General features: G+C 43.8%; 1 protein-coding gene across 3 annotated transcripts in view; it reads left to right on the top strand.

Annotated features, from left to right (window-relative positions):
• CRBN (cereblon) overlaps positions 1–19,993 on the top strand; it is a 45,309-nt gene extending 25,316 nt beyond the window's left edge. Inside the window, exons 5-11 of one of the 3 annotated variants that reach the window (XM_056856474.1) lie at positions 556–718; positions 3,171–3,233; positions 5,015–5,099; positions 6,508–6,623; positions 8,736–8,800; positions 18,984–19,115; positions 19,695–19,993. In XM_056856474.1, coding sequence (XP_056712452.1) covers positions 556–718; positions 3,171–3,233; positions 5,015–5,099; positions 6,508–6,623; positions 8,736–8,800; positions 18,984–19,115; positions 19,695–19,878 — 808 coding nt within the window. In that variant the 3' untranslated portion in view covers positions 19,879–19,993. The remainder of the gene's footprint in view (positions 1–555; positions 719–3,170; positions 3,234–5,014; positions 5,100–6,507; positions 6,624–8,735; positions 8,801–18,983; positions 19,116–19,694) is intronic. The other 2 variants (XM_056856482.1, XM_056856467.1) reach the window with 2 other exon arrangements.
• The last annotated feature ends 3,826 nt before the right edge of the window (positions 19,994–23,819 follow it).

Genomic DNA, 23,819 nt, shown 5'->3' with positions numbered 1-23,819 from the left:
GTGTGTGTGTGTAGGTAAGCAACTTGTTCTTTACTTACCCCTCCCACCCGTCTGTACAATGTTGTGGGGCAGTTCTTCTATTGTGTTCATCTCTTGTCTGGTGGAGGAGAAACCTCTTGCCTCCTTCACCCCCAACAGGAGTAGTATAGGCACTTACACACACATCAGCGAGGATAATTATATTCAAAACTTCCAAATCCAGTTTTGTATTTTGCTGTGATGGCAGGAAAGAGTGTAAGCTTGTGCTTGGTTTGAATACCTTTCCTCGTTTTAAAGTGTCAGGGTTCTTTTCAAAACCGAGTTAACGAAAGCATAGCTGTGATGGAAATGGAATTATTTGACCATCAATGATGTCAGAAATGGATGGGGGAGTATTCACAAACTGTAAAAAAAAATGCAGGAAATCATGTGAAATCGCTTAAAGGTCTGTGTAGCTCACTCTTTGAGATGCCTTGTTTATGTAGATAAAGGGGCTGAATAAATAGCCATGTTTATTCAGTCCATAGAAGCCAGATGGGTGCGATTTTCATACTATATGAAATCTTTTTTTATCAGAATCCAGCAGGCAAAAGTGCAAATCCTTCCTGAGCGAGTCTTGCCTTCAACGATGTTGGCCGTTCAGCTGGAGTCCCGCAGCAGATGCCACCTATTTCCTTCTTCCAAGCCCATAGCGTGGCAGGATCAGCATGTACATCAATGGCGGCAGAAATATCAAAAGGTCAGAAGCTAATTGTATTTTTTTATATGACATTTCAAAAATCAATATAAATTCCATCTGTCTTCTTTTAAAAGAGAGATGTGCAAACCGGGACCGTATCTGTCAGCCTCCCTCCGTTTGCCGCTGTTTGTTTGGGTGGCTTATCAGTTCATTGCAGTGGGCAGCTGCGAGTTTGTTAGATAAGTCACAGCTGATTCTAATTACCTGTTGGCTGCTTTTGGAAGGAAAGGATTTTTTTTTACATGGACCAGGGGAAGGAAAGAGGGTGATAGAGGCTGAGCTGAAAGGCGATGTCTAAATACATATTAAGGTACATACTTTAATTCCTCTGCTTTCCAGAAGTAGGACAGGCTGCATCTGTGTAGAGATGTAATAGGCAGAGTAGTCACATAAGAACAAACTTAAGACATAAGAAAAGCCATGCGGATCAGACAAAGGTCCATCAAGTCCAGCAGTCTGTTCACACGGTGGCCAACCAAGTACCTCTAGGAAGCCCACAAACAAGATAACTGCCGCAGCATTATCCTGCCTGTGTTTCACATATTAGGCATGTTCATCTGATCCTGGAGAGAATAGGTATGCATCATGACTAGTATTCATTTTGACTAGTAGCCATGGATAGTCCTCCATGAATATGTCCACTCCCCTCTTAAAGCCTTCCAAGTTGGCAGCCATCACCACATCCTGGGTGATCCTGGGTCGCATCAGTCTTGGGCCTCTGTTTTGTTTGTAGTTTTAACCTTGAGAATGGTATCATTCAGGTCAGCTTGGCTATGCAGGATTTTTACCTTAATGCAGCATGTGACTTTCTCCTGATCTTTCATTGTCGTGTGGATTGTTGAGGTAGATTTGGGACAAGGCTTAGTAGATGGTGTTGCTTTTAATCTTTGGCCTTCTTGCCTCATTGTTCTCCACGATAATGTCACTTGTGAATTTGCACATTTAATGAGCCAGTTGTACTGAAGGTTTTCCAGTGCACGGTCAGCCAGTGTCAACACTGTGTGCTCCCAGAATAGTTGGATCAGGTGTTCTGGATAGAGCTGTGTTAACATACGCATATTCCTGCATGCAAAAAAGAGTATACTCCAATTGCTTGCAGAAATAAATAGGACTTTACCATACTTCAGCTTTTCATCTTGCCGGGGGCATCTCATTTCCCCTTCCCCTACTATTGCATTCATCTACTATTTCCTCTTTATTTCTCTGAAAGCCCCCACTGGTCTCTCGTTTTTCTGCTTCCTTCTTTCCTTCTCACCTACTAACCAACCAGCCAAAAGGCTACTTTGAAGAACTGAAAACACTTGACTACCTAACCCCTAAATTAGAGAAGGTTGAATTCTGTTGTTAGGTTCCTGCTAGATTTTAATTTTTTCTGATGCAGGTGGGTAGTTCTCTCCCGGATGGCCAGGTAATCCGCTGCACTCAATAGAGTGTTCAAGGCTTTTCTGCTCAGCTTAGGTTGGTGAACTAACTGTGCTTTTTCTTAAAAGAGGCAGGCTTGGCCACTTCTATGCATGCCTTGATCACGTCCAGATTACTGTAATACACTGTACAGGCCGAGCCTCTATTCTGCCTAAACTTGTAGCTTTAATTCTTTTCATGTGAATATATGTTAATGTGTCTTAAGACCTTTAAAAAAAGCAGGGTAGAGTTTTAAAAGAAGATAAGTAGAATACAGAATCTAATCTGGTGACTGCTTTAGTCCTCCAGCAAATCTCAGTGTGGGTTTAAGACAGGTGATCAGACGATAAATGGTCCCTAATGTAGAGTCTAATTCAAAATCATAAAGCATACCTTTATGTGCTGGCTTTGCTTTTCTCTCTTCTTGCAATGCTTCCCCCGTTCATTTAGGATTAATTTTCTTCAGATGTGGTGTTTTGGTTTAATAGATTCAATAGAGAGTAAACATTGAAGTCCTAAAAACAATGCAACTGTGACCAGATTAATCCATGCCCTGTGTTTCCCAATAAACTGCTTAATATGAAGCAGCATAGGGTTAGCTTCACGGGTCAAACAATTTCCCCTATGAATGGGGCAGTTTCAAGCACATGAATGCAAATGGAAATATGCATTAGTTACATTTTATCCTCTCCGCACCTTCCTCCAAGAAGCTCAAGTCAGTGTTGTTCAGAAATGCAAGTCTTTCTTGCTTTTGTTTCATCATCTGAAAATATATATTTTTCCCAGTTTCCCTTATTGGGATGTTCTGGGGTTCAAAAGGCATTTTGCGTTCTTTAGTGGAAAATCCTGAAAAGAATAGTGATGCAAATACAAAATGGGGGAGGTGCTAGAAAGGGGTAATTTTTAAATAAGCCGCTGCTTCCTAATACTGTTACCCTTCCTCTGGTGTTGGTAAAGCTGCCTTGGTGACCCTGATTAAGGCAGAGAGGCAGAATATAAATTTGAGAAATAGCTTATTCTGTAATAATAATGAAAATGTTTGTCTTTACAGCGGAAGTTCCACTGTGCTAGTCTGACTTCCTGGCCATCTTGGCTGTATTCCTTATACGATGCTGTAAGTATTAACAGGCTCTTAACCTTTGTTACATTTAACTTCATACATCATTGTGGGTTGTTAATCTTTAAAAATATTTACTTTAAAAAAAATAACATATGATACGTTGTGCAACTCCCTTCTTCTGCGAAATAGGGTACAGCCCTATGTGCTTTCTACAGGTTGGACTGTTGTCTTTTGTTTTCTTACTAATGAATCATTGCTGTATTCTCCTACCAAAGTTGGTACATTCTCCAGTGGATTAATTATGATAATGCTGTTATTTTTATCTTATTGACTTTGTACTTCAAGAGGTTCTCTTGCTGGCTTAGTTTTGAATTAACGAACATGATCGTAAAAGCGTACTTCTTGCCTCTGATGAGCTGCACCAATGTAGCCTTTAATTTGTTATCAAAGTTCAATAATTGCCCTTCAGATAGGCTTTGAGCTTTGTTTGGTTTATTTGTTTAGTGCCCTTCTGGACCCTGAGCATAATGAAGAAAAATGCTTTCTTTATTTTCTTATTTCAATACCTCTGCTATGCCTTTAATATCTTGTCCACTGCACTTCTGTTGGCAGTATAGAATATTTTCAGTTAATATATTCATCCTTAGCAAAAGTAGGTGGATAGCCCATTCCTGAAAGGGGGTAATTAGTCGATGGCTGGGAGCCGTGCAGCCACTCCACCTCCTCACAGGCTTTCCGGCTGGAAAATAAAGTATTTAAAAACAGAAACTGTCAAACTCCTCCATGGAGTTTCTTGGGGCTACAACACTGCAGTGTAGTGGGGCGTTTCCGGGGCGAAAGAGATTGGAAATGACTAACATCAGCTCGGCCCTGGGAATGCCCCAGGAACGCCCTCCCCCCGATGCCAGTGTGGGGACTCGCTTCCGGATTTTTGAAGCCCACGCAGGAGCGCTGGCAGGTGAGACCCAGGCTGCTGCATCACACCCCAGCGCCGGCATAAGTGCCCCCCGCGCTGGCGTCTGTGTCACTTAATCACAGCGCAAAGTGTCACAAAAGCTGGTGCAGGGTTATGCAGCCTCCTGTGCCGCTTCAGCCCTCCCCTTCAGGATTGCATGGGTAATGTCCCTTTTCTATATATGTACTTCACTCCTCTTATGCTATGTAAGTGTACTTACACAATTAAAGAGGTTAAATTAGGAGTTAAATTGTTGTGAATACTGAACAGAAACCTTTTCTGCATGACAGAATTACTTGTTTCCTATTGTTGTTGGTAAATGTAAAAGTTAATATTCTGTTACAGCCTAGCCTAATCTTGTAAAATGCCTGTTGAATGATACCTGCAAAAGTCATTGAATAATAGCATTTATATAGCGCTTGCAGTGTGGAAGGTTTTTCACACACATTGTTGTCTTGTAATAATGGCAATCCTTCAAAGTAGGCCACTGATATTATCCCCATATTGTAAATGGGAGACCAAGAGTGAATGTTACCTACTGAGTTAGTGGTAGAATTGGGATTGATCACAATTTATTCTCTTAACCACTGAAATATGACATAGAATAGAGGTAACTTGATATATTTTAGCTGTTGAGCGTGCGTACATATCTTTGGTACAAGTGTAGTATCCTGTGTTTCAGTATTGCTCATAGTTTGCTTCATTTTCGTATGCATAAAAACATTCCTAAGGAATGCCTTTGTCATATTTCAAACAGTACATTTTGCCCCTCTGAAATAAAACAAACCTCATAGGATATCTCTTTCTATGTTTGTTCTTTTTCTTTAAACAAGAAAAAAGAAGTTTTTATGTTTAAATTAGGTTTTTCTTCTAACACAAGGAAACCCTGATGGAAAGAGTCAAGCAGCAGCTGCATGAGTGGGATGAAAATCTTAAAGATGAATCACTTCCATCAAATCCAATAGGTACTCTTAACACACTTAACTAAATTTTAAAAATCCTTAATATGTCATCCTGCATTTCTCCTTGTTTCTTAACCATTAGTGGTCCGCAGGTAGTTCGCTGTTACTGGGGGGAAGTTTTCCCTGAATAAGTGGGTTATTTTTACAATACAGTATGTTAGTCTTCAAGGTGCCAGACCAGATTGTTCACCTTAAAGGTGCATGCTGCTCTTTTCTATACATTAATAGCATTTGGGCCCCTCTGCATAGTAAGACCTTACATGGAAACTATTTGAAAGGGTTTTTATGTGGCCATTACTACTTGCTACATGCATTTCTACCATCTTGTGGGGTCACCACACCTCCATCATCAGAGGTCCTTCAGGCAGCTTTAAGGTCAATCTCCATCACTCTGCAGCTATAAAGCTGTTGTGCAACTTAGTTGGTGGGCAGAAAGCCCAAGAGAGGGGCTCATTTGCTGCTAAAGTGAAGTGCCGTCTCTGTGCTAAACATGGTTGTTTTTCTTGCTCATCCCACTCTTGCCATTTATGTAATGCAGCCAGAGGTCACTGCTATGTCCACATAGCAATATTGTCACCTTTTTGACATCAGTTCCACGGTGTCTCCACACCAAATAACGTAGAGAATCATAGAGTTGGAAGAGACCACCAGGGTCATCTCGTCCGACCCTCTGCACAACTACCTCCTCCCACACACACCCAGTGACCCCTACTCCATACCCAGAAGATGGCCAAGATGCCCTCCCTCTCATGATCTGCCTGAGGTCATAGAATCATCATTGCTGACAGATGGTCATCTAACCTCTGCTTAAAAACCTCCAGGGAACGAGAGCTTACCGCCTCCCGAGGAAGCTTGTTCCACTGAGGAACCGCTCTAACTGTTAGAAAATTCTTCCTAATGTCTAGACAGAAACTCTTTTTAATTTCAACCCGTTAGTTCTGGTCCAGCCTTCTGGGGCAACAGAAAACAACTCGGCACCATCCTCTGTATGAAAGCCCTTCAAGTACTTGAAGATGGTTATCGTATCACCTCTCAGTCTTTTCCTCTTCAGGCTGAAAATACCCAGCTCCTTCAACCTTTCCTCATAGGATGTATATCCATTGCCATGCCACTAGAGTTGTTGTTAAGACATGAACCCCAATTAATGAAAGGTAAAACCGCACAAGAGTTCAGCGCATGAGCACATGCTAAAAGTACATAGAAGATATCCCCACCACCCATCTTTTCCACTAGAGATACCACGATAGAATGCAGTGTTGACTGTTAGTGCTTTAAGTAAAAATAGGCACTGATAACAAGGAATACAAAATGACTCCAATATCAAGCTTCCGATTCAGCCTTTTGACTTCTTAAACAAAAATCATAAAATGAAAGTGGTTTTTCTCTTCTCTGCCCCCCACACCCTGCCCAGATTTTTCATACAGGGTTGCAGCTTGTCTGCCCATCGATGATGCATTACGAATTCAGCTCCTCAAAATTGGTAGTGCTATTCAGCGGCTTCGATGTGAGCTAGATATCATGAACAAAGTAAGTATACTTGGATGTCTTTATTATGTTGAGCCCATTCAGTATTCATCGTTGATGTTGTTATTTTCAAACAAGAAAAATCTTTTAACGCTGTCTCCCCTGTGTTCTCCCTCATTTTTATATTTGAGAATCAGGTTTTTTGAGATAAGCTTTGCTAATAATTAGAGAGGTGAATACTCGGGAAAACTGATGCATTTGGGGTGAAAACTTTTACTCTCTTTTTTTCTCAAGGACCTTTTTTCAGTTTTTCTGATGGAAAAATCAAAATGTTGTTAACTGGGGGAAAACCCTCCTATGAAATATTTTATCTTTTCGAAGGAGTAAAATGCTTCTTAAGGCAAAGTTTTTCACTCTGAAAATGTATAGCATAGAAAGCTTGGGAGAGCTTTGGGGAGCACTGAAAAAACCTTCCTATTAAATATTTTGCTTTCTAAACAAGAGAAATCTTGTCTTGCAAAGCATTTCACTCATTCCAGATGCACAACATGAAGAAGTCTAAGAACTTTCTAACTATTTCCAATTGGAAAAAAACACACTGGGAAGTGGTTATATAAGCCCTTATACTGTAGACATTTGCAACGATGTTTGTTTAAATGTTAAAAATGTTTGGCAACAAAACTACTATGTCATGTTGTTCCGTGCTTACCAGAATGGATTTCTGGCTTGGGTCCTAAGTACTGTCAATGGAGTGAAGGCTGTGGAGCAAAACATTACCACCTTCCTTTTCCTGTTGAGCCCCCCCCCCCCCGATCTGTTCCTGAGGATCAAGAGAACTTCAGGAAGAGGGTGGAGAACAAAGTGTTCACTGTAGTTTGAGAGAATTGTTAGGAACAGTGCCTACCAAAGAAGGTTGTTCTCTTAAAAGTCCTTGAGCCAAGTTCCTGCTTAAAGAGCAGTTTGGGAGTACATTTTTAACAGCAAAGTCAAAGAAAACAAGATGGAGGAATATACCCTTTGGTATACCCCCTGCAAGTGTGATTCCGTATTTTTAAAATAAGAAAATATTAAACAACTGTCCATTAAAAAAGGTGTCAGGAATTCTATAGATCTTAAGCTTTCTTTAGCTTTCACTGGGCTTCTGCTGATTCACCCCCGCTCCCTGCAGACACCTTATGCTGCTTCCAAGAGTCTGTAATCCTAAGAGATACATTTGGGGAAGCACAGCCTGTTGCAGTTGGAAGGGAGCAGGTAGGAAAGTTTTGCTCCATGTGACCAGTGGCACTTGTAGGGCGTAGAATCCAACTCTGTAATATCTTGTCCTGTCACCTCATCCCAATATTGCATTTATATACAAAAGTTTTATACTGGGATCTTAATGAAGCCCTGCATGAATATGAAATAAAAAGCATTTGAAATAAATGTGACTCTACAAAAATTTCAAAGGCCAAATATTATATGCTTTCAAGGCTCTAAATGGTGAGGTAGAATTCCCATATTACTTGAAGGTGCCGTTTCATGTAATGTGGTTCCAAGACATTTGGTTGTTCTGACTCCTTATGTATTAGCAGTACCTGAAGTGGAGAGATTTATTTTGCCTCGTGTATCTTCAGGCTAGTCTCAAGTTGAATAAAAGGACTTTAAATGCTTCTCTTCAGTGCTGTTATGGTTTTTATATTTGTTTTCCAAAAATTGTAAATGACAAATTATGGAGGGGAAAAAACACATATTTTTACCAGTACATCATTTGAGGAGAAAATTGATGCATTTTTCTCTCTCAAAACACTCTTTCAGAGGAAAACTAAATCCATTTTTACCCAACTTCAGCGGTAAACTCTTGCATGTATTAAGGTAGCATAGTTTCGGTGTAGTTGTATGCATATATTACAACAATAGCATTTTCCCCACTTGAGCGATTGCAGGAAATTATATGGGCATTACAGGCTGATACCCCTTCCACAAAGTGTGTTCAACTCAAATCTTCAAAAACATGCAAAATACATGAAAAGTAATTCCATGTATATGATTAGAGTATTCAAGATAGTAACTTTTAATCAGGATTTGGTCCTAATTATATATAATTTGTAGTTGTTAAAAATAAGGACAATACGATTTTTATACATTGCCTGGCTAAAAGCTTGAATTGAGCTTTTCTCATTGTTTGCTTTGTTATAGTGTACATCCCTATGTTGTAAGCATTGTCAAGACACAGAAATAACCACAAAAAATGAAATATTCAGGTGAGTTTGTAATGGATCTACATTTTCACCCTTTGAACTAGGTATCATTCTAATGCCACACGAAACCACTGTTCATACAAACCCAGGTTAGGCTACTAGAATTAATAAGTCACATGTCATGTGCCAACCCTGATTAGTTTCTGATGCAGCCTAAAATTGCCCTTGGATTGCTGTTCTCGGGGGACAGGAGACCCCCCCAAGGAGCTACTTGATGGGGGAATCGGAACTCTGTAGCACAAGAGAGGAGCTGACCGACATTATCCCCCCTTCCCTCTGTGGAAATTTTCCTGTGGATCCAAGACAGTCCAGCATTGCAGTTTCATACCCACGAAGCAAGCCTTCTGAATTACTTCTGGTAAAAATGCCTCTCTTCAGGAGAGGCAGATCATTTCCATTTCAGCAATGGGTTGTGCTTGCTGTCTGGCTCCTCCCTTTTCCACTATAGCTCACGCTTCAGGTGCAGTCATAGCAGCACCTATTTACATGGGAAGAAAAGTGTCGTGCTATGGCGATTTTGTAAAATTTGACAACTTAATTTTTAATCCTCAATCCCTCTCTCCCCACCCCACCCCCCGGGCCACAATAATATTTCTTGTGCAACACAAAATACTGGTTCATGGGGACAGGTTGGGAAAGATGACAGGTGGAGTTGTGAACTATTTGTGCTTATAACAATGGCCACTTGCACAATAATTATTAAACTATCTATTTTATTCTTGTTGCCTTCTACATTTCCCCTCTGGGAACTTCTCTCCCACCTCTTTTATCCAAGGAGCTTAAAGCAATTTGCGTAGTTCTTGTTTTATCCATTTTAATCTTTCAGGAGCCCTGTGAGCTAGGTTAGGCTGGGAGAGAGAGTTACTGGCCCAAGTTCACCTTCATGGATGAGTGCTTAATGAAGTGAAGGCATAGAGGGGGCGGGAGAAATGCGGCCTGAGAAACTAGCAGCAAAAGCCAAATGCTGCTGGAACAGCTCGGTTTTTCAGCCAGTCAGTGATGCTGAATGGGACGGCGCTGCTAATCATACTGGGGTTTGTCCATTCTGACAATTGCTACAGGCTGTAATTAACACTTGTTCTTAGAGTCCAGCAACAACTCTGATTTGACTGTGTTCATTTGGACACTACAACTAACTTTGGTTTAGTGGAACTGGGGTTTGTGACATCTGAATATGTCCTTAGAATCAAATACATGTGTATCTTCTTTGCTCCCAAATAACACTCAGTCTAAAACAATGAGTGCCTGGCTACCTTCATCCATACAAGTAGCCATTGAAATCTGCCAAGGAAGCATTTACCACCTGTTGTAGGTGCTGGGGAATTGTCAAGGAGCAGGGATTTTCTGTGGTGGCTCCTGGCTCTGAAACACCTTCCACTTGGAGGTTTGGCAGGCATTGTCTCCTCTTTTAGAGGGGAGTCAAAATATACTCTTTTTTACTGTGTCTTTTACAATTGCATTTAAATAAATTGTATTTAAATTTAATTTCAATAAATTACATTTGCTTTGGTGGTGTTTCCATACTTACTATGACAATATCTGTAGTGCCGTGGTATCTGATTAAATATTTTCCCTGTTAGTTTTTGGATGTATTTTTAGACTGGAACAGTTGTAATTCAATTTGTTTTTATCAGGAACTATTAAGATTGAGAGGTCTTCTATAAATATAGTGCATAAGATCAATGTTATGCCTAACTGCTTCTGTACATAGTTGTTAGGGAGTGGACTCAAATAGTATCTACATGTTTAAGAGCCAGTGTATCTACATGTAGAGAGCCAGGGTGGTATAATGGTTAAGAGCGGTGGACTCCAATCTGGAAAACCGGGTTTGATTCCCCACTCCTCCATGTGAGCGGTGGACTCTAATCTGGAGAACTGGGTTCCATTCCCCACTCCTACACATGAAGCCAGCTGGGTGACCTTGGGCTAGTCACAGTCCTCTTCAAGATTGTAAGCTGGTTTGATTCTCCTTAAAAGGTAGAGAAAATCGGCATGTAAAAACCAACTCTTCTTTTTGTAATACATAATTCTGTAAGGATGTGGCTGTTTGTCACTAAATACACTAAATGCATTTTAGTGTCACATGGTCAAAGCAGAATTGGTCTTGATCATAACTGGTTTCTACTTCTGGGTCTGAGATAGGTTTGCGAGCACTTTGTACTACTAGGCAACTAGCCTTGGTTATAATTTTGGTCAGTGGGTATGGTGGGGAGGAATCAGCATGGGGAAGACAGTGCTGAGTCTGCAAATCTTTACAGGCTTCTGTGTAGTTCCTTGCAGTCTTGATGTGTGGATGGATGGATGGATGGATACAGTGAGGGGGGAAAGTATTTGATCCCCTGCTGAATTTACCCGTTTGCCCTCTGACGAAGAAATGACCAGTCCATAATTTTAATGGTAGGTTTATTGTGGCTGTGAGAGACAGAATAACAACAGGAAAACTCCCAGAAACCCAGAAGACAAAAGTCAGAGATTGATGTGCATTTTAATGAGTGAAATAAGTATTTGATCCCTTTGCAAAAGATGACTTAGTACTTGGCAAAACCCTTGTTGGCAATTACAGAGGTCAGACGTTTCTTGTAGGTGGCCACCAGGTTTGCACACATCTCAGGAGGTATTTTGTCCCACTCCTCTTTGCAGATCCTCTCCAAGTCAGTAAGATTTCGAGGCTGATGTGTAGCTATTTGAACCTTCAGCTCCCTCCACAGATTTTCACATGGAGGAGTGGGGAATCAAACCCGGTTTTCCAGATTGGAGTCCACCCAGTCGGTAAGGGGGATGGCCTGTCCGGGTAGGCAGTGTGAAAGGCATCAATTAGTTTGGGGGCGGAGACATCTCGTGCGCGAACCCATTCGTCGTAGGCAGGGGGGAAGTGCTTCCACCGGACCAAATACTGTAGGTTTCCATGGTGAACACGGGAGTCAAGGATTTTGGAGACTTCGAAGTGCTCTTCCCCCCCCACCATAATGGGCTGTTCGGGGGGCGGATCGGGATGCCATCGTGGAGAGGCCGTATGGGGCTTCAGGAGGCTAATGTGGAAAACGGGATGCACACGCCTCAGGGTTTTCGGGAGAGCTAATTCCACCGTGACAGGATTTATGACCCGTGTGATCGGGAATGGGCCAATGAATTTAGCATTGAGTTTAAGGCACGGACGGGTGGAACGTAGGTTTTTGGTGGAAAGATAGACCAATTTACCCACTCGCAGTTCGCCCCCGGGGGAACGATGTTTATCAGCTTGTGCTTTGTATTTGCGCTTGGCTCGGTCGAGATTGTTAATGAGCCAAGGCCAAGTGGTACGGAGGGTGTGTGCCCAGGAAGCAATGTCAGGATCTCCCTCCCCCTCCACAGTGCTTGTGGGAGTAACAGGACCAAAATCTTGCCCATACACTGCATAGAATGGGCTAAAACCTGTAGATTGATGTACAGCATTATTGTAGGCATATTCTGCAAAAGGTAACATTTCTACCCAGTTATCTTGGTGGTAGTTAACATAACAGCGTAAATAACATTCAAGGACAGCATTTACACGTTCAGTTTGACCATCGGTTTGGGGATGGTATGCAGTAGACAATCCTTGTTCTACCCCCACCAACTTGAGAAATGCTTTCCAAAACTTGGAAACAAAGCCACTGCCGCGGTCACAGATTATTTTGCGCGGAAACGAATGTAATTTGAAGATATGTGTCACGAAGAGGCGGGCCATTTTTTGAGCAGAGGGGATTCCTGCGCATGGAACCAAATGGATTTGCTTGGAAAACAAATCGGTAACAACCCATAATACAGTTTTTCCCCCGCTGAGAGGGAGATCAGTCATAAAGTCCATAGCAATCACTTCCCATGGTCTGTTGGGTGTTTCTAGAGGTTGCAGTAGCCCCGGGGGTTTGCCTTGTGAGCGTTTCATTGTGGCGTAAACAGGGCAGCTGCGAATAAAAGAGTCAACATCGGAACGCATTCCCCCCCACCAAAATTGTCGGCGCAATAAGTGGAGAGTTTTTAGGAATCCAAAGTGTCCAGCTGTTTTTACTCCATGAGCTAAGTGTAAAACGTCTTTTCGAAGTGCCTTGGGTACGTACAATTTAGAGTCTTTGTACCATGAGCCCCCCTGTTCCATTACCCCAGGGGGTAGGGTATGAGTGGAGCGTTCAGAAAGGCAGTGGTCCCGAAGGGTATTTAAAAAGGATTCGGAGATGGGAATCTTGGCGGGACCCCCCCCCCGGCTATAGTAGTTTTAGGAGTAGTTATGGGGGTAGAGCTTACGTGCGGTGGTGCGCAGGTTGTAGGCGGTAGGGCAGCCGGTGGGGTTGGAGGATCGGGATCGTCGGTTCGTTGCTGTTGCGAGGGCGGTTGGGTAGCCGCTCGGGTTGGAGGTGCTGGAGAACTGGACCTGGGATGCTGTTGCTGAGATCGAGTTTGCACGGCCAGTACAGGAAGGGCTCCCCTTTGCGTAGGGGTGAACAGAGAGTCAGTCGGTCTCTCGAGTTTTACCGGGTATTGTGGCAACCGGGAGAGGGCATCTGCGAGAACGTTTTGCTTCCCAGGAACATGCTTTAGGACGAAACGAAACTGAGCGAAGAATTCAGCCCAACGTTGTTGTTTCGCTGATAGTTTATGGGACCCTGTGAGGGCAGCTAGATTCTTGTGATCGGTCCAAACCTCGAAGGGGATATTGGACCCCTCTAAGAATTGCCTCCAGAGAGTTAGGGCATGGTGAACGGCCGCTGCCTCTTTTTCCCAAATGGGCCAGTTCAATTGTGCGTGCGCAAATTTCCTCGAAAAGTAAGCGCAGGGGTGAAGAAGGCCATCCGGACCTTTCTGGAGAAGGGCCCCTCCCATAGCTACATCGGAGGCATCGACTTGCACAACAAACATTTGGTTTGGGTCCGGGTGCTGTAATACGGGTTCGGATGTGAAGAGGCGTTTGAGAGCCACAAACGCAGCTTGGCATTGATCAGTCCACAGGATTTTTGCGGAAGGTAAGGCAGCTGTGTTTGCTTTCCCTTTGGTTTTTAGTAGATCAGTAATGGGTAGGGCCACTTGGGCGAAGTTAGGAATGAACCCTCGATAAAAGTTTGCAAACCCCAAAAACTGTTGCACTTGCTTGCGGTTGGTGGGGGGAGTCCAATCGAGAACGGCTTGGACTTTGACAGGGTCCATGCGAAGACCTTGGTGGGAGATTATGTATCCTAAAAATGTGAGCTGGCTTTGATGAAACTCGCATTTAGCCAGTTTGGCAAAGAGTTGGTGGTTGCGCAGGCGCTGCAGAACTTCTCGGACTAGAGTTACATGCTCTTCCATGGTTTTTGAATAAATAAGAATGTCGTCTAAATAAACCACCACCCTGCGATATAGCAAGTCATGAAGGATTTCGTTGATGAGTTGCATGAAGACCCCCGGGGCCCCTTTTAATCCGAACGGCATCACGAGGAATTCATACATACCGAAACAGCTAGAGAAGGCAGTGAGGTGCTCATCTCCTTCGTGGATGCGGACTCGGTAGTAGGCTTCCACCAAGTCTAGTTTGGAGAATATCCGGCCCTCCTGTAATTGTCCCAAAATATCAGAAATTAATGGGATAGGATAGGCGTTGGTTTGGGTAACCGCATTGAGTTTTCGGAAGTCAATGCATAAACGAAGGTCGCCCTCCTTTTTTCGGACAAAAAACGCGGGGGCCGAGTTCGGGGCATTCGATGGGCGAATGAACCCTCTGGCGAGGTTTTTGTCAAGGAAGTCCCGGAGAACAGTGCGCTCGGAAGCGCTCATAGGGTAAATTTTGCTTTTGGTTAATGTGCAGTCCTTGACCACCTCAATTGTACAGTCCGAGGCTCGGTGGGGGGGTAAGGTGTCACATTCTTTAAGGTCGAAGACATCCACGAAGTCTCGATAGACGTTAGGTAGGACTGGAAGCGCTGGGACATCGGAGGCCAATGCTGGGACGGGTGGATATAACAGCGCAAAGTTCTGCCGGTGCTGATCGCACATAGGACTGGCGAAGGAGATAGTGTTTGTTTCCCAGTTAATGCTGGGACTGTGTCCTTTAATCCAGTTAATACCCAAGACCACTTCAAAACGGATAGGGGCTATAGTGAAGTCTATTTGCTCCCAGTGGGAGCCAATTCCCATTGCCACCCCTATGGTGCGGTGATCAACTGGACCCCCCTGGAAATGGCTTCCGTCCATTTGGGCAAATTGGACAGGGGCGGGTAAAGCCTCAGAGTCGGCTCTGAGTGCAGCAAAAGTGGCTTCGCTTATGAGAGTGCGACAGCAACCGGAGTCAATTAGTGCTTTGACGGGTAGTTGTGGGCCACCGTTAAGGTGTTGTAAAACTGCATCCACGTAGACGGTGGAGTCCACTTCTTTGATTTTGGTAGGAGCATTCGGTTTGATAGGAGGATCCTGAGAGGTCTGTGGAGACGCTCCATTCACCACAGACCGGAGCCGTTTTTTGACAAGTCGAGGGGAGATTCCAGGTTTAAGGCTGGAGAATTCCAAGGATTTTCCTCATCCGAAGAGGGAAAGTTGTCCCCCAATGGGGCACTTGTAATCCGAGACCCGGCGGGGTCGTTGGTAGTAGGCAGGGAGGCTGGGTCCCCGGCATGGAGTGCAGAGGGTGTGGGTCTTCCCGGAGCTGCGCTGCGGGTGGCCGCGGTGCCTCTGCGTGGTGGACGACCTCTGGCGCGGGTTGTCGTGCTGGGACGAAATAATTCATGGCGGTGCGGGCAAACAGCTGCAAAGTGGCCCATTTCTCCGCAAGTAAGACAGGCACCCCTCTGAAATCGGGCTTCACGTTCCTGGGGCGGACGTGGAGGATTTCGTGGGACGAGCGGTGGTGCCTTGGGTTGAGGCTTTTGGGTGCCTTTTTCCTTGTGCTTTTGACGGACGAGAGAAATAAAGCGTCGGCGGCTTTCCATTTCCTCGGCCAATAGGATCCAGTCTTCGAGGGTATCGGGATCGCCCCGCATGTAAGACCATTTCAGAACGTCAGGATGCAAGGCTTCCCTGAAATGATGGATCAGGGTGGTCTCGGGCCAACCTACAATTTTACTTGCCAGCCGTTGAAATTCATCGGCAAATTCTCGAACTGTAGCAGAGCCTTGTTTTAATTGTAAGAGTGCCGTTTTGGCTCTTTCCCCCAGGAAGGGGTCCTCAAACCTCCTTCTCAGGGCAGTCATGAAGTTGTTGAGGGAACGAATAGCACGAGAGCGGGTGTCAAACTGGAGGACCATCCAGTCAGCCGCTTTACCTGTCAGAAGGGAAGCTACATAACGCACCCGGCTATCTTCCGTGGGGAAAAGTTGTCCTTGTTCTCGCATATAACTGTCCACTTGATGCAAGAAACAAGGCAAAGTCTCGAGAGATCCGTCGTACGTAGTCCTCAATTTCAGTTGCTTCCAAGGGCCGGGCGCAGGTTGGCCCGGTTGCACGGGTGGTCCGGGCGGAGGAACAACAGGAGCTCCAGGAGGCAAGGGTGGAGCAGGCACATTAGCGGGTGGTTGGGGTGGCTGTATGGGTACCCCCTGACCCGGTATCGGAACGGGCTGTGTCTGGGCTATCAGGGTTTGTTGTAATTGCCTGTTCTCCTGAAGCATACGTTCCATTAGTTCCTGGAGTTGATCAACACGGTCGGAGAGCTCCCGATTCTGGGCTCGTAAGAGGTGAACCTCCTCACTTGGGCCACCAGTAAGATGAGGTTTACTGGTCCGGAAGCTTGTGGCCCATTGAGAGCTATCCCCATATAGATCCTCGTCTTCAGACTCTCCTGAGTCTCGACGTCGGTCAGCCAAACGGCGTGCGCGTTGGGTCGCGCGCGACGGGACAAACGCCAGGGGAAAAGACAGACCTGATAGCCCTTGTACATTGTCCTTGGGGCGCGTGTCCATGTTCGCCCGATCCCTAACTCTTGCTGCAGCCGCCCTGGCTGCTTCAGCAGCTTCTCTCTCTCTTGCGACCTTAGCCGCTTCGGCGGCTTTCTGATCCGCAAGAACTTTGGCGTTCTCAAGTCTTAGGGCAGCCTCCGCCGTAATGCGCGGCAAAAGTTCTGTCTCTAGGAGTGAGAGTATGGGGTCGGGTTCCCCGCCCAGCAGAGGTTGTATTCGAACCGCCAGTGCGGGTGCCTCGGCTCCAAAAGTCGAGGTCAAAACTTGAGCCAAGGTGGCTACCTGGGTGTCCTTTGTACATTCCACAAGGAGAAGAGCGGTGCTAATAGCGACTCGCTTGGCCTCAGCCTGACAACTGGCCGCATCCGGGATCAGGGAAAAACCCTCCGGCGGGGCTCCCGCCATGGTAGAACTAGAGGAAAGAGTCTCTCGAGAAATAAGATTATCCAAAAGTCCAGTTAGTATTTGTAAATCCTCAGTTGCCAACCGGGCATCGTCCAGTAATTGATCCAAGTCTTGAAGATCTAAACGAGTATCAGTATCCTCCGACGTCAACATCCAGAGAGTCCCTTTAAGAGATTGCCACTGTTCCTGTACCAGTCCCCTCAAGCGGCAAACCTCTAGGGTAGTCCTGAAGAGTTCAGCGACTAAGTCCTGTAACAGGGTGGGATCCTTCTGAGAGGAATCCAGGATAATAGGTCACTCGGAGAGCTTCTCAGCTCCCATCCAAGCGGCAGGCGAACCCTCCTGGGCTCCAGCCTGACTAGTAGTACAATGAAGAAGGAGATAGATAGCTGCCATAATGTAAGCTCCTGACCCTTCGAACCAGAAATCACCACAGAGTCATATAGAATCCAATCAGATGACTTTTACTGGTCAAAAAGGCAATACAGTGCATACAGGGAACTATGGCAGCTATGAGAGTCTCACTAGCCGAACGATAATATAAGGCAGTAAATGGCGGGAGATTATACAACATCAGCATACACAGACAGAGTCAACTTTCCCAGGAGCAGTGTTCCCAGGCCTTGGTATGTGTGGTCGGCCTTGAGGCTAGACAGTACAGTACCAACACAGAAACAATACTGAAACCGAGATAGCAGCCTGACAGGTCTGGAGACTGGCTAGGCCACTCCAGGACCTTAACGTGCTGCTTCTTGAGCCACTCCTTTGTTGCCTTGGCCGTGTGTTTTGGGTCATTGTCATGCTGGAATACCCATCCTCGACCCATTTTCAATGCCCTGGCTGAGGGAAGGAGGTGCTCACCCAAGATTTGACGATACCTGGTCCCTTCGATGCGATGAAGGTGTCCTGTCCCCTTAGCAGAAAAACACCCAAAGCATAATATGTCCCCCTCCATGTTGGACGGTGGGGATGGTGTTCTTGGGGTCGTAGGCAGCATTCCTCCTCCTCCAAACACGGCGAGTTGAGTTGATGCCAAAGAGCTCGATTTTGGTCTCATCTGACCACAACACTTTCACCCAGTTCTCCTCTGGGTCATTCAGATGTGCATTGGCAAACTGCAGACGGGCCTGTACATGTGCTGTCTTGAGCAAGGGGACCTTGCGGGCTCTGCCAGATCTCAGTCCTTCACGGCGTAGTGTGTTACCAACTGTTTTCATGATGACTATGGTCCCAGCTGCCCTGAGATCATTGACAAGTTCCCCTCATTTAGTTCTGGGCTGCTTCATCACCGTTCTCATATCATTGCAACTCCACGAGATGAGATCTTGCATGGAGCCCCAGACCGAGGGAGGTTGACAGTTAAGGTTAGGGCTAGGGTTGTCACCTTCTCACCAAGCTGCTTGGCAATAGTCTTGTAGCCCAGTCCAGCCTTGTGCAGATCTACAGTCTTGTCCCTGACATCCTTGGACAGCTCTTTGGTTTTGGTCATGGTGGCTAGTTTGGAATCTGATGGATTGATTGCTTCTGTTGACAGCAGAACCCTAACCCTAATCTGGCTGGTTGATAGGGGATCAAATACTTACTTCACTCATTATAATGCACATCAATCTCTGACTTTTGTATTCTGGGTTTCTGGGGTTTTTCCTGTTGTTATTCTGTCTCTCACAGCTACAATAAACCTACCATTAAAATTTCTTCGTCAGAGGGCAAACGGGCAAATTTAGCAGGGGATCAAATACTTTGTTCCCTCACTGTAGACAGACAGACAGAGCAAAACTTCCAGCACAGGTGTCTGAGGAATTTGCTTGAAGTAGAATCTAGACTGCTGGGTTATTGCCGGTTTGGGTTACAAGCACTCTTGGATCCTGTAGCTTCTTAACTGACGTAGCAATCGTTTGTTGCAGTTTATCCTTGTGTGGACCTATGGCTGCGTATGTGAATCCACATGGCTACGTGCATGAGACCCTTACTGTGTACAAAGCCTGCAACCTGAATCTGAGTGGCAGATCTTCTACTGAGCACAGCTGGTTTCCTGGGTAATGAAATGTTTTTTGATACGAGTGTTTTGCTCTTTACTGCTGCTGGTATTGCACCTGGTGTGCACAGCCATCCAGGAGGCAGATTTGTAAGTAGAATAGAATGGCTGGGAGGCACACAAGTTAGAGTTTGCCAGAACAGCTAAATTACAAAGGCACTAAACTGTAAGACTTTGTCCAGATGTACAAGCTGTTCATTTCTCGCTCTAACGCAAAGTTCATTGTGATTCCTCCATTCCTCACATTTAAGGAGCATATGGTACAGCCCTTCACCCAGATGTACCACTCCAGAATATACTTGGCGATATTCTGTAGAACCACTCCCATACCAAAATCTCTTTGTATTTGGAAAGCTTATGTGTCAGGGAGAAGTATCTAGCCATTTGCAGCTTCTAAGCCCATCTGTCAACAAATGATCTTAGGTCACCACCTACACTTTTAGATTGTTACAGTTCACGCCCTGTGCATGTGTATCCACTTACTGCAATGGTTTTACTGTATTAATTACTGTAAGTGGTGTTGTGCATTGTTCTTGAGATATATATGTGTGTGTGTTCCATTCATGGTATCATCTTGTAGGTACGCATGGACGATAGCCCAGTGTAGGATCTGTGGAAGCCATATAGGTTGGAAGTTTACTGCAACAAGGAAGGATATGTCGCCTCAAAGATTCTGGGGACTGACCCGTTCTGCCCTGCTGCCAAGGATTCCAGAAGCGGAGAATGAATCGGGTGAAGAAAAAACACCGTTGCTTTGCCTGTGACACCTTCTTTTTGGATGCACTAGAAGCAGTTGATGTCTCTTAAATGAATCTGCTATGTGCTGCATATGTTTGATTATATATTTAAAAACCAGTATATTTGAGCTTCAGCAGAGGAAAGGTACTATTGTTTCCAAAGGCCATGAAACGTTTAATTTTTGAATGTGGACATCTGGATGAAAAAAGGACTAAATGTGAGACAGAGCACAAGAAAAGCAGACTGCTTCCAGAAATCTGGCAGACCTTGAGGATCACACAGCTTATACCTGACCTGTAATTATATAAGAAGACACAAACTGCTGACGAGACAAAACTGTCTTAACACTTCTTGATTAGGAGTGAAGACGATGTCTAATTTGACTTGTGTAGAAAGATAGACATGCCCACTGTTTTTAAGGTGTTTGCTTACAGAATGTTGTGAATGTATAGAAATCCCAATTTTCTTACAGAGTGAAATAGCTTATAGACATTAGAGTTTTGCTTGAAGAAGCCTTAAATTATGATGAGGTCTGATGGGATAGTAATTATCCAAGTTAAAAAAGATGTTGCTTGAAATGCAAGTGCTGGAACCCGCTGCTAAAGGAGCTACTATATGCAATTCCTTTGTAAAGAATCCCTATAGAATTGTACTGTCCTTGTTTTATCCTTTTTATCTGATTCCGTTCAGTTGACATCTTTTGACCTATTAATTTTTTTAAAAAAGAAACGGAACCACTATTCCTGTAAGACCCCTTTAGAGCATTTCAGTCAGTCCTAGACTACTTCCAGTTGATCCCTTCAATCCTCGGAGACATTATGTCTCTTTGTATACATGCTTAAGATTCTGTGGAGCCCTTGGCTGAGCTGTTGCTCAGTAACGTTTAGTTTTGGCATTGGAAGGAAGCAGCTATATCTTAACTGTCTTTTAACATTGCCTGGCCATGCTACAGAAAAGGGTGCCAAAAACAGGGTTGTAACTTTTTTGCTGTTTTTTTTCCCCAGAATGCACTTTGACAAGCAGTGTTTGTAAATGGCAGATTTTTCTTACATATATATATATGGTTATAGCGTTTCCCCTACCCCAAAGCCTACTTCTTCCCCTCCTTGTTTGTTCAATGTAAATTGTAGAGATCTTGTTCAGTGTTGATAGTCATTTTGTTGAAGTAAAAACACTGCTAAAAATCAGTGATTTTGTATAAATACCAATGTATTTATCTAGTCTGTGAGACATTGCTTGAAAACCTCAGTGATCTGACATTTAATTATAACTCCTTGGTTTCTGCACTTTGCAGGTGGAAATTCATTTCAGGGAGAAAGTGGCGTTTAATACTGATTCCGGATTCTTTACATGCAGACAAAAATTGTTCTGGCTCGCGCTGTTCCTTGAAGTCTACCTCTTTGTTTGCCAAACTTCCTTATCCCAGGCACAGTTGATCTATCTACCTTGTTTTGTGCGGCAGCTTTGTCCTTCCATTGAGCTGTGAAAAGCAATATTAGCTGAAACCTCGTTTTGAACAGAGCAAAATATGGACCATTTTTGTTAGAGAAAGCCTTTTAAATTTTCTTCACCTTGCAATATAAAGCTATGTTGTTGGAAGCACAGGGAATATGAAAGTTTAACATGTGCAAAACCCATTCAGAAAACCTAGAGAGCTTCCTCCTCCCCCTTAAATGAGTAAAATGTTGCGTATAATAAAATACTGTGCCCTTTGTTTTTTGAAGGGCCTAGATTCCGGTGGTCTTCATTCTATTTAGTGGGGTTTGCAGATATCCAGGATTTCAGGAAGATCTCATTTTTGAAATTTCAGGGGACATTACTACAGAAGAGGCTGGGATGTGGTGGTGGTGTTGTTGAAGATAAGTTTTCAACCAGTGCTAGCATATTGCAAACATACATTAAAATTAAACTTCCTCCATTCCGTGCGTATCATTTGATTATAGTAGCACTATACCACAGGATCAGGGAAGTCCCACAATTAAGAAAATACCGAATACCGCATCTGCAGGCTTATTGTTAGTTTTATATGGGCAAGATGACGTGTATGAGATAGTGAACTGCTTTTAATCTTGTTGTGAATGAATCTGGGGGGGCAGAAGTAGTGGTTTAATTAGACTTCTTTCAACAGGTGTTGCCTTTGTAAGGAAACTACCACTATCTTGAAAACAACTTTGCTTTTGTACAGGGCCCTTTGGAACAAAAAGAGGTTCTGTATCAGCAGTGCGTGATGAACTGATCCTAACAAGTTTGGCTACCAGTGCAAAATTACACCCTGCTAAGCCCATTGACTTCACAGGACTTAGGTTTGCTATTTAGTTGCCTCTAATGAAAATAGAATAGTTATTATGAAGGCAAGCGTGAACTATTTTTGGTTTGCTGTGGGTGTAGAAACAAAAGTTGGAACTAAGGTGGGGGGGGAGAGAATAGGGAAACCATTATCAAGTGATATCAGCAAAAAGCAAGTGTTAATTTCATGTTATATTGACAGTTTTTTCTCCAGTTGCTCCAGTCTGCATTGTAGATTTGAGATTACCAACCTCATGACATTTTATAACTCCCCAAATAGTGTAATTTTAATTACAAAGACAGTATATCCTCCTGTTGTACAACTGGTTGTTTAAAGTACCATCAATGAAGGATTCTTTATGTAGAGTACATGCTTTCTAGTACCGGTATAAAAAACATTCATGCTTCCGTGTGTTTTCTTGGTTTTCCCTTTTCTTGCACAGTGTGGGTTGTACTATCAGCAGTAAGAAAAGGGAACTTTCAGGGCATTAAGCTGAACAACTTAGTGATGAGGCAGATACTAAAATGCAGAAATCAGTTTAGCCATCTGAGAACAAAATATTAAAAACATATAATCTGAATTGAGCCCAAACAATGTCAGTTTGTGATAAATTTAAATTTAGTGTGTCTGTGTAAAGTTCCGTCAAGTCACAGCTGACTTATGGCGACTCAGAGTTTTCAAGGCAAGAGATGTTCAGAGGTGGTTTGCCATTGCCTGCTTCTGCCTGGGCTGAGAGAGTTCAGGGAGAACTGTGACTGGCCAGAGGGCACCGGGCAGGCTTCATGTGAAGAAGTGGGGAATCGAACCTGTTTATATTCAGCTGCTCTTAACCACTACACCACACTGTTTCTCTTAAGGTTAGAAGTCAGTGCAAATATCACTGGATTTCTAAACTCTTTTTATAAAAAAATCACATAAATCTGGCAGTCTTTTTCTATTACTTATCACTGTTATGTTTTGAGAACATCAGCAAGCATATAATCTCTCATAGTGCTATTTTTGTATGGGGAAAACTTTGCTCCGCCAGTGGGGGGTTCTTTTACCCGGCGGTTGTTCAGACTGCTTTGTGAAAGTTGCAGTTGGAAAAATACCCTGTGCCTTTAACACAGTGGTTCCCAACCTTTTTTTGACCAGGGACCACTAGGACTTTTTTGTTCGGTGCAGGGACCCCAAGGTTCAAAATAAAAATTCCAAGAATTTGAAAATAAACTTTAATCATAACTGTTAGTTAAACATTAAACTTAGAATAATATTTGAATATATTTTTATAATAGAGAACTTTTAATTGAAAATATTAATTATGGGTTTATTACTTTGTTTCGCGGACCTTAATTTAGTTCTCACGGACCCCTGGGGGTCCACGGACCCCCGGTTGGGAACCAGTGCTTTAACGGCTGCTCTGTCTGCTGTTCAAAATGATTCAGTTTTCCATTGGAAAAACATTGTCAAAAACAAAATCCTGTCTGCTGTATTTCAAAACTAGGATTGATTTGGGCTGATAGAAGGAGCAGAGCTGCTTTTGTTTCGCAGCGTTTTCTGTTCATATTGGCATTCAGCCATAATATATTTCAGACTGGCTCATATGTCATCTGAAGAGGCTAAAGGGTCAGTAAATCCATAGTATTTGGTCTAATAGTATAGTGTTCATGGAATCTAATTAAAAGTATTTGGAACTACTGT

The sequence above is a fragment of the Euleptes europaea genome, chromosome 1 (assembly GCF_029931775.1).
Source record: "Euleptes europaea isolate rEulEur1 chromosome 1, rEulEur1.hap1, whole genome shotgun sequence".
NCBI lineage: Eukaryota > Metazoa > Chordata > Lepidosauria > Squamata > Sphaerodactylidae > Euleptes > Euleptes europaea.
The sequence above is the reverse complement of the archived record's forward strand: the minus strand, read 5'-3'. Positions and strand labels throughout refer to the sequence as shown.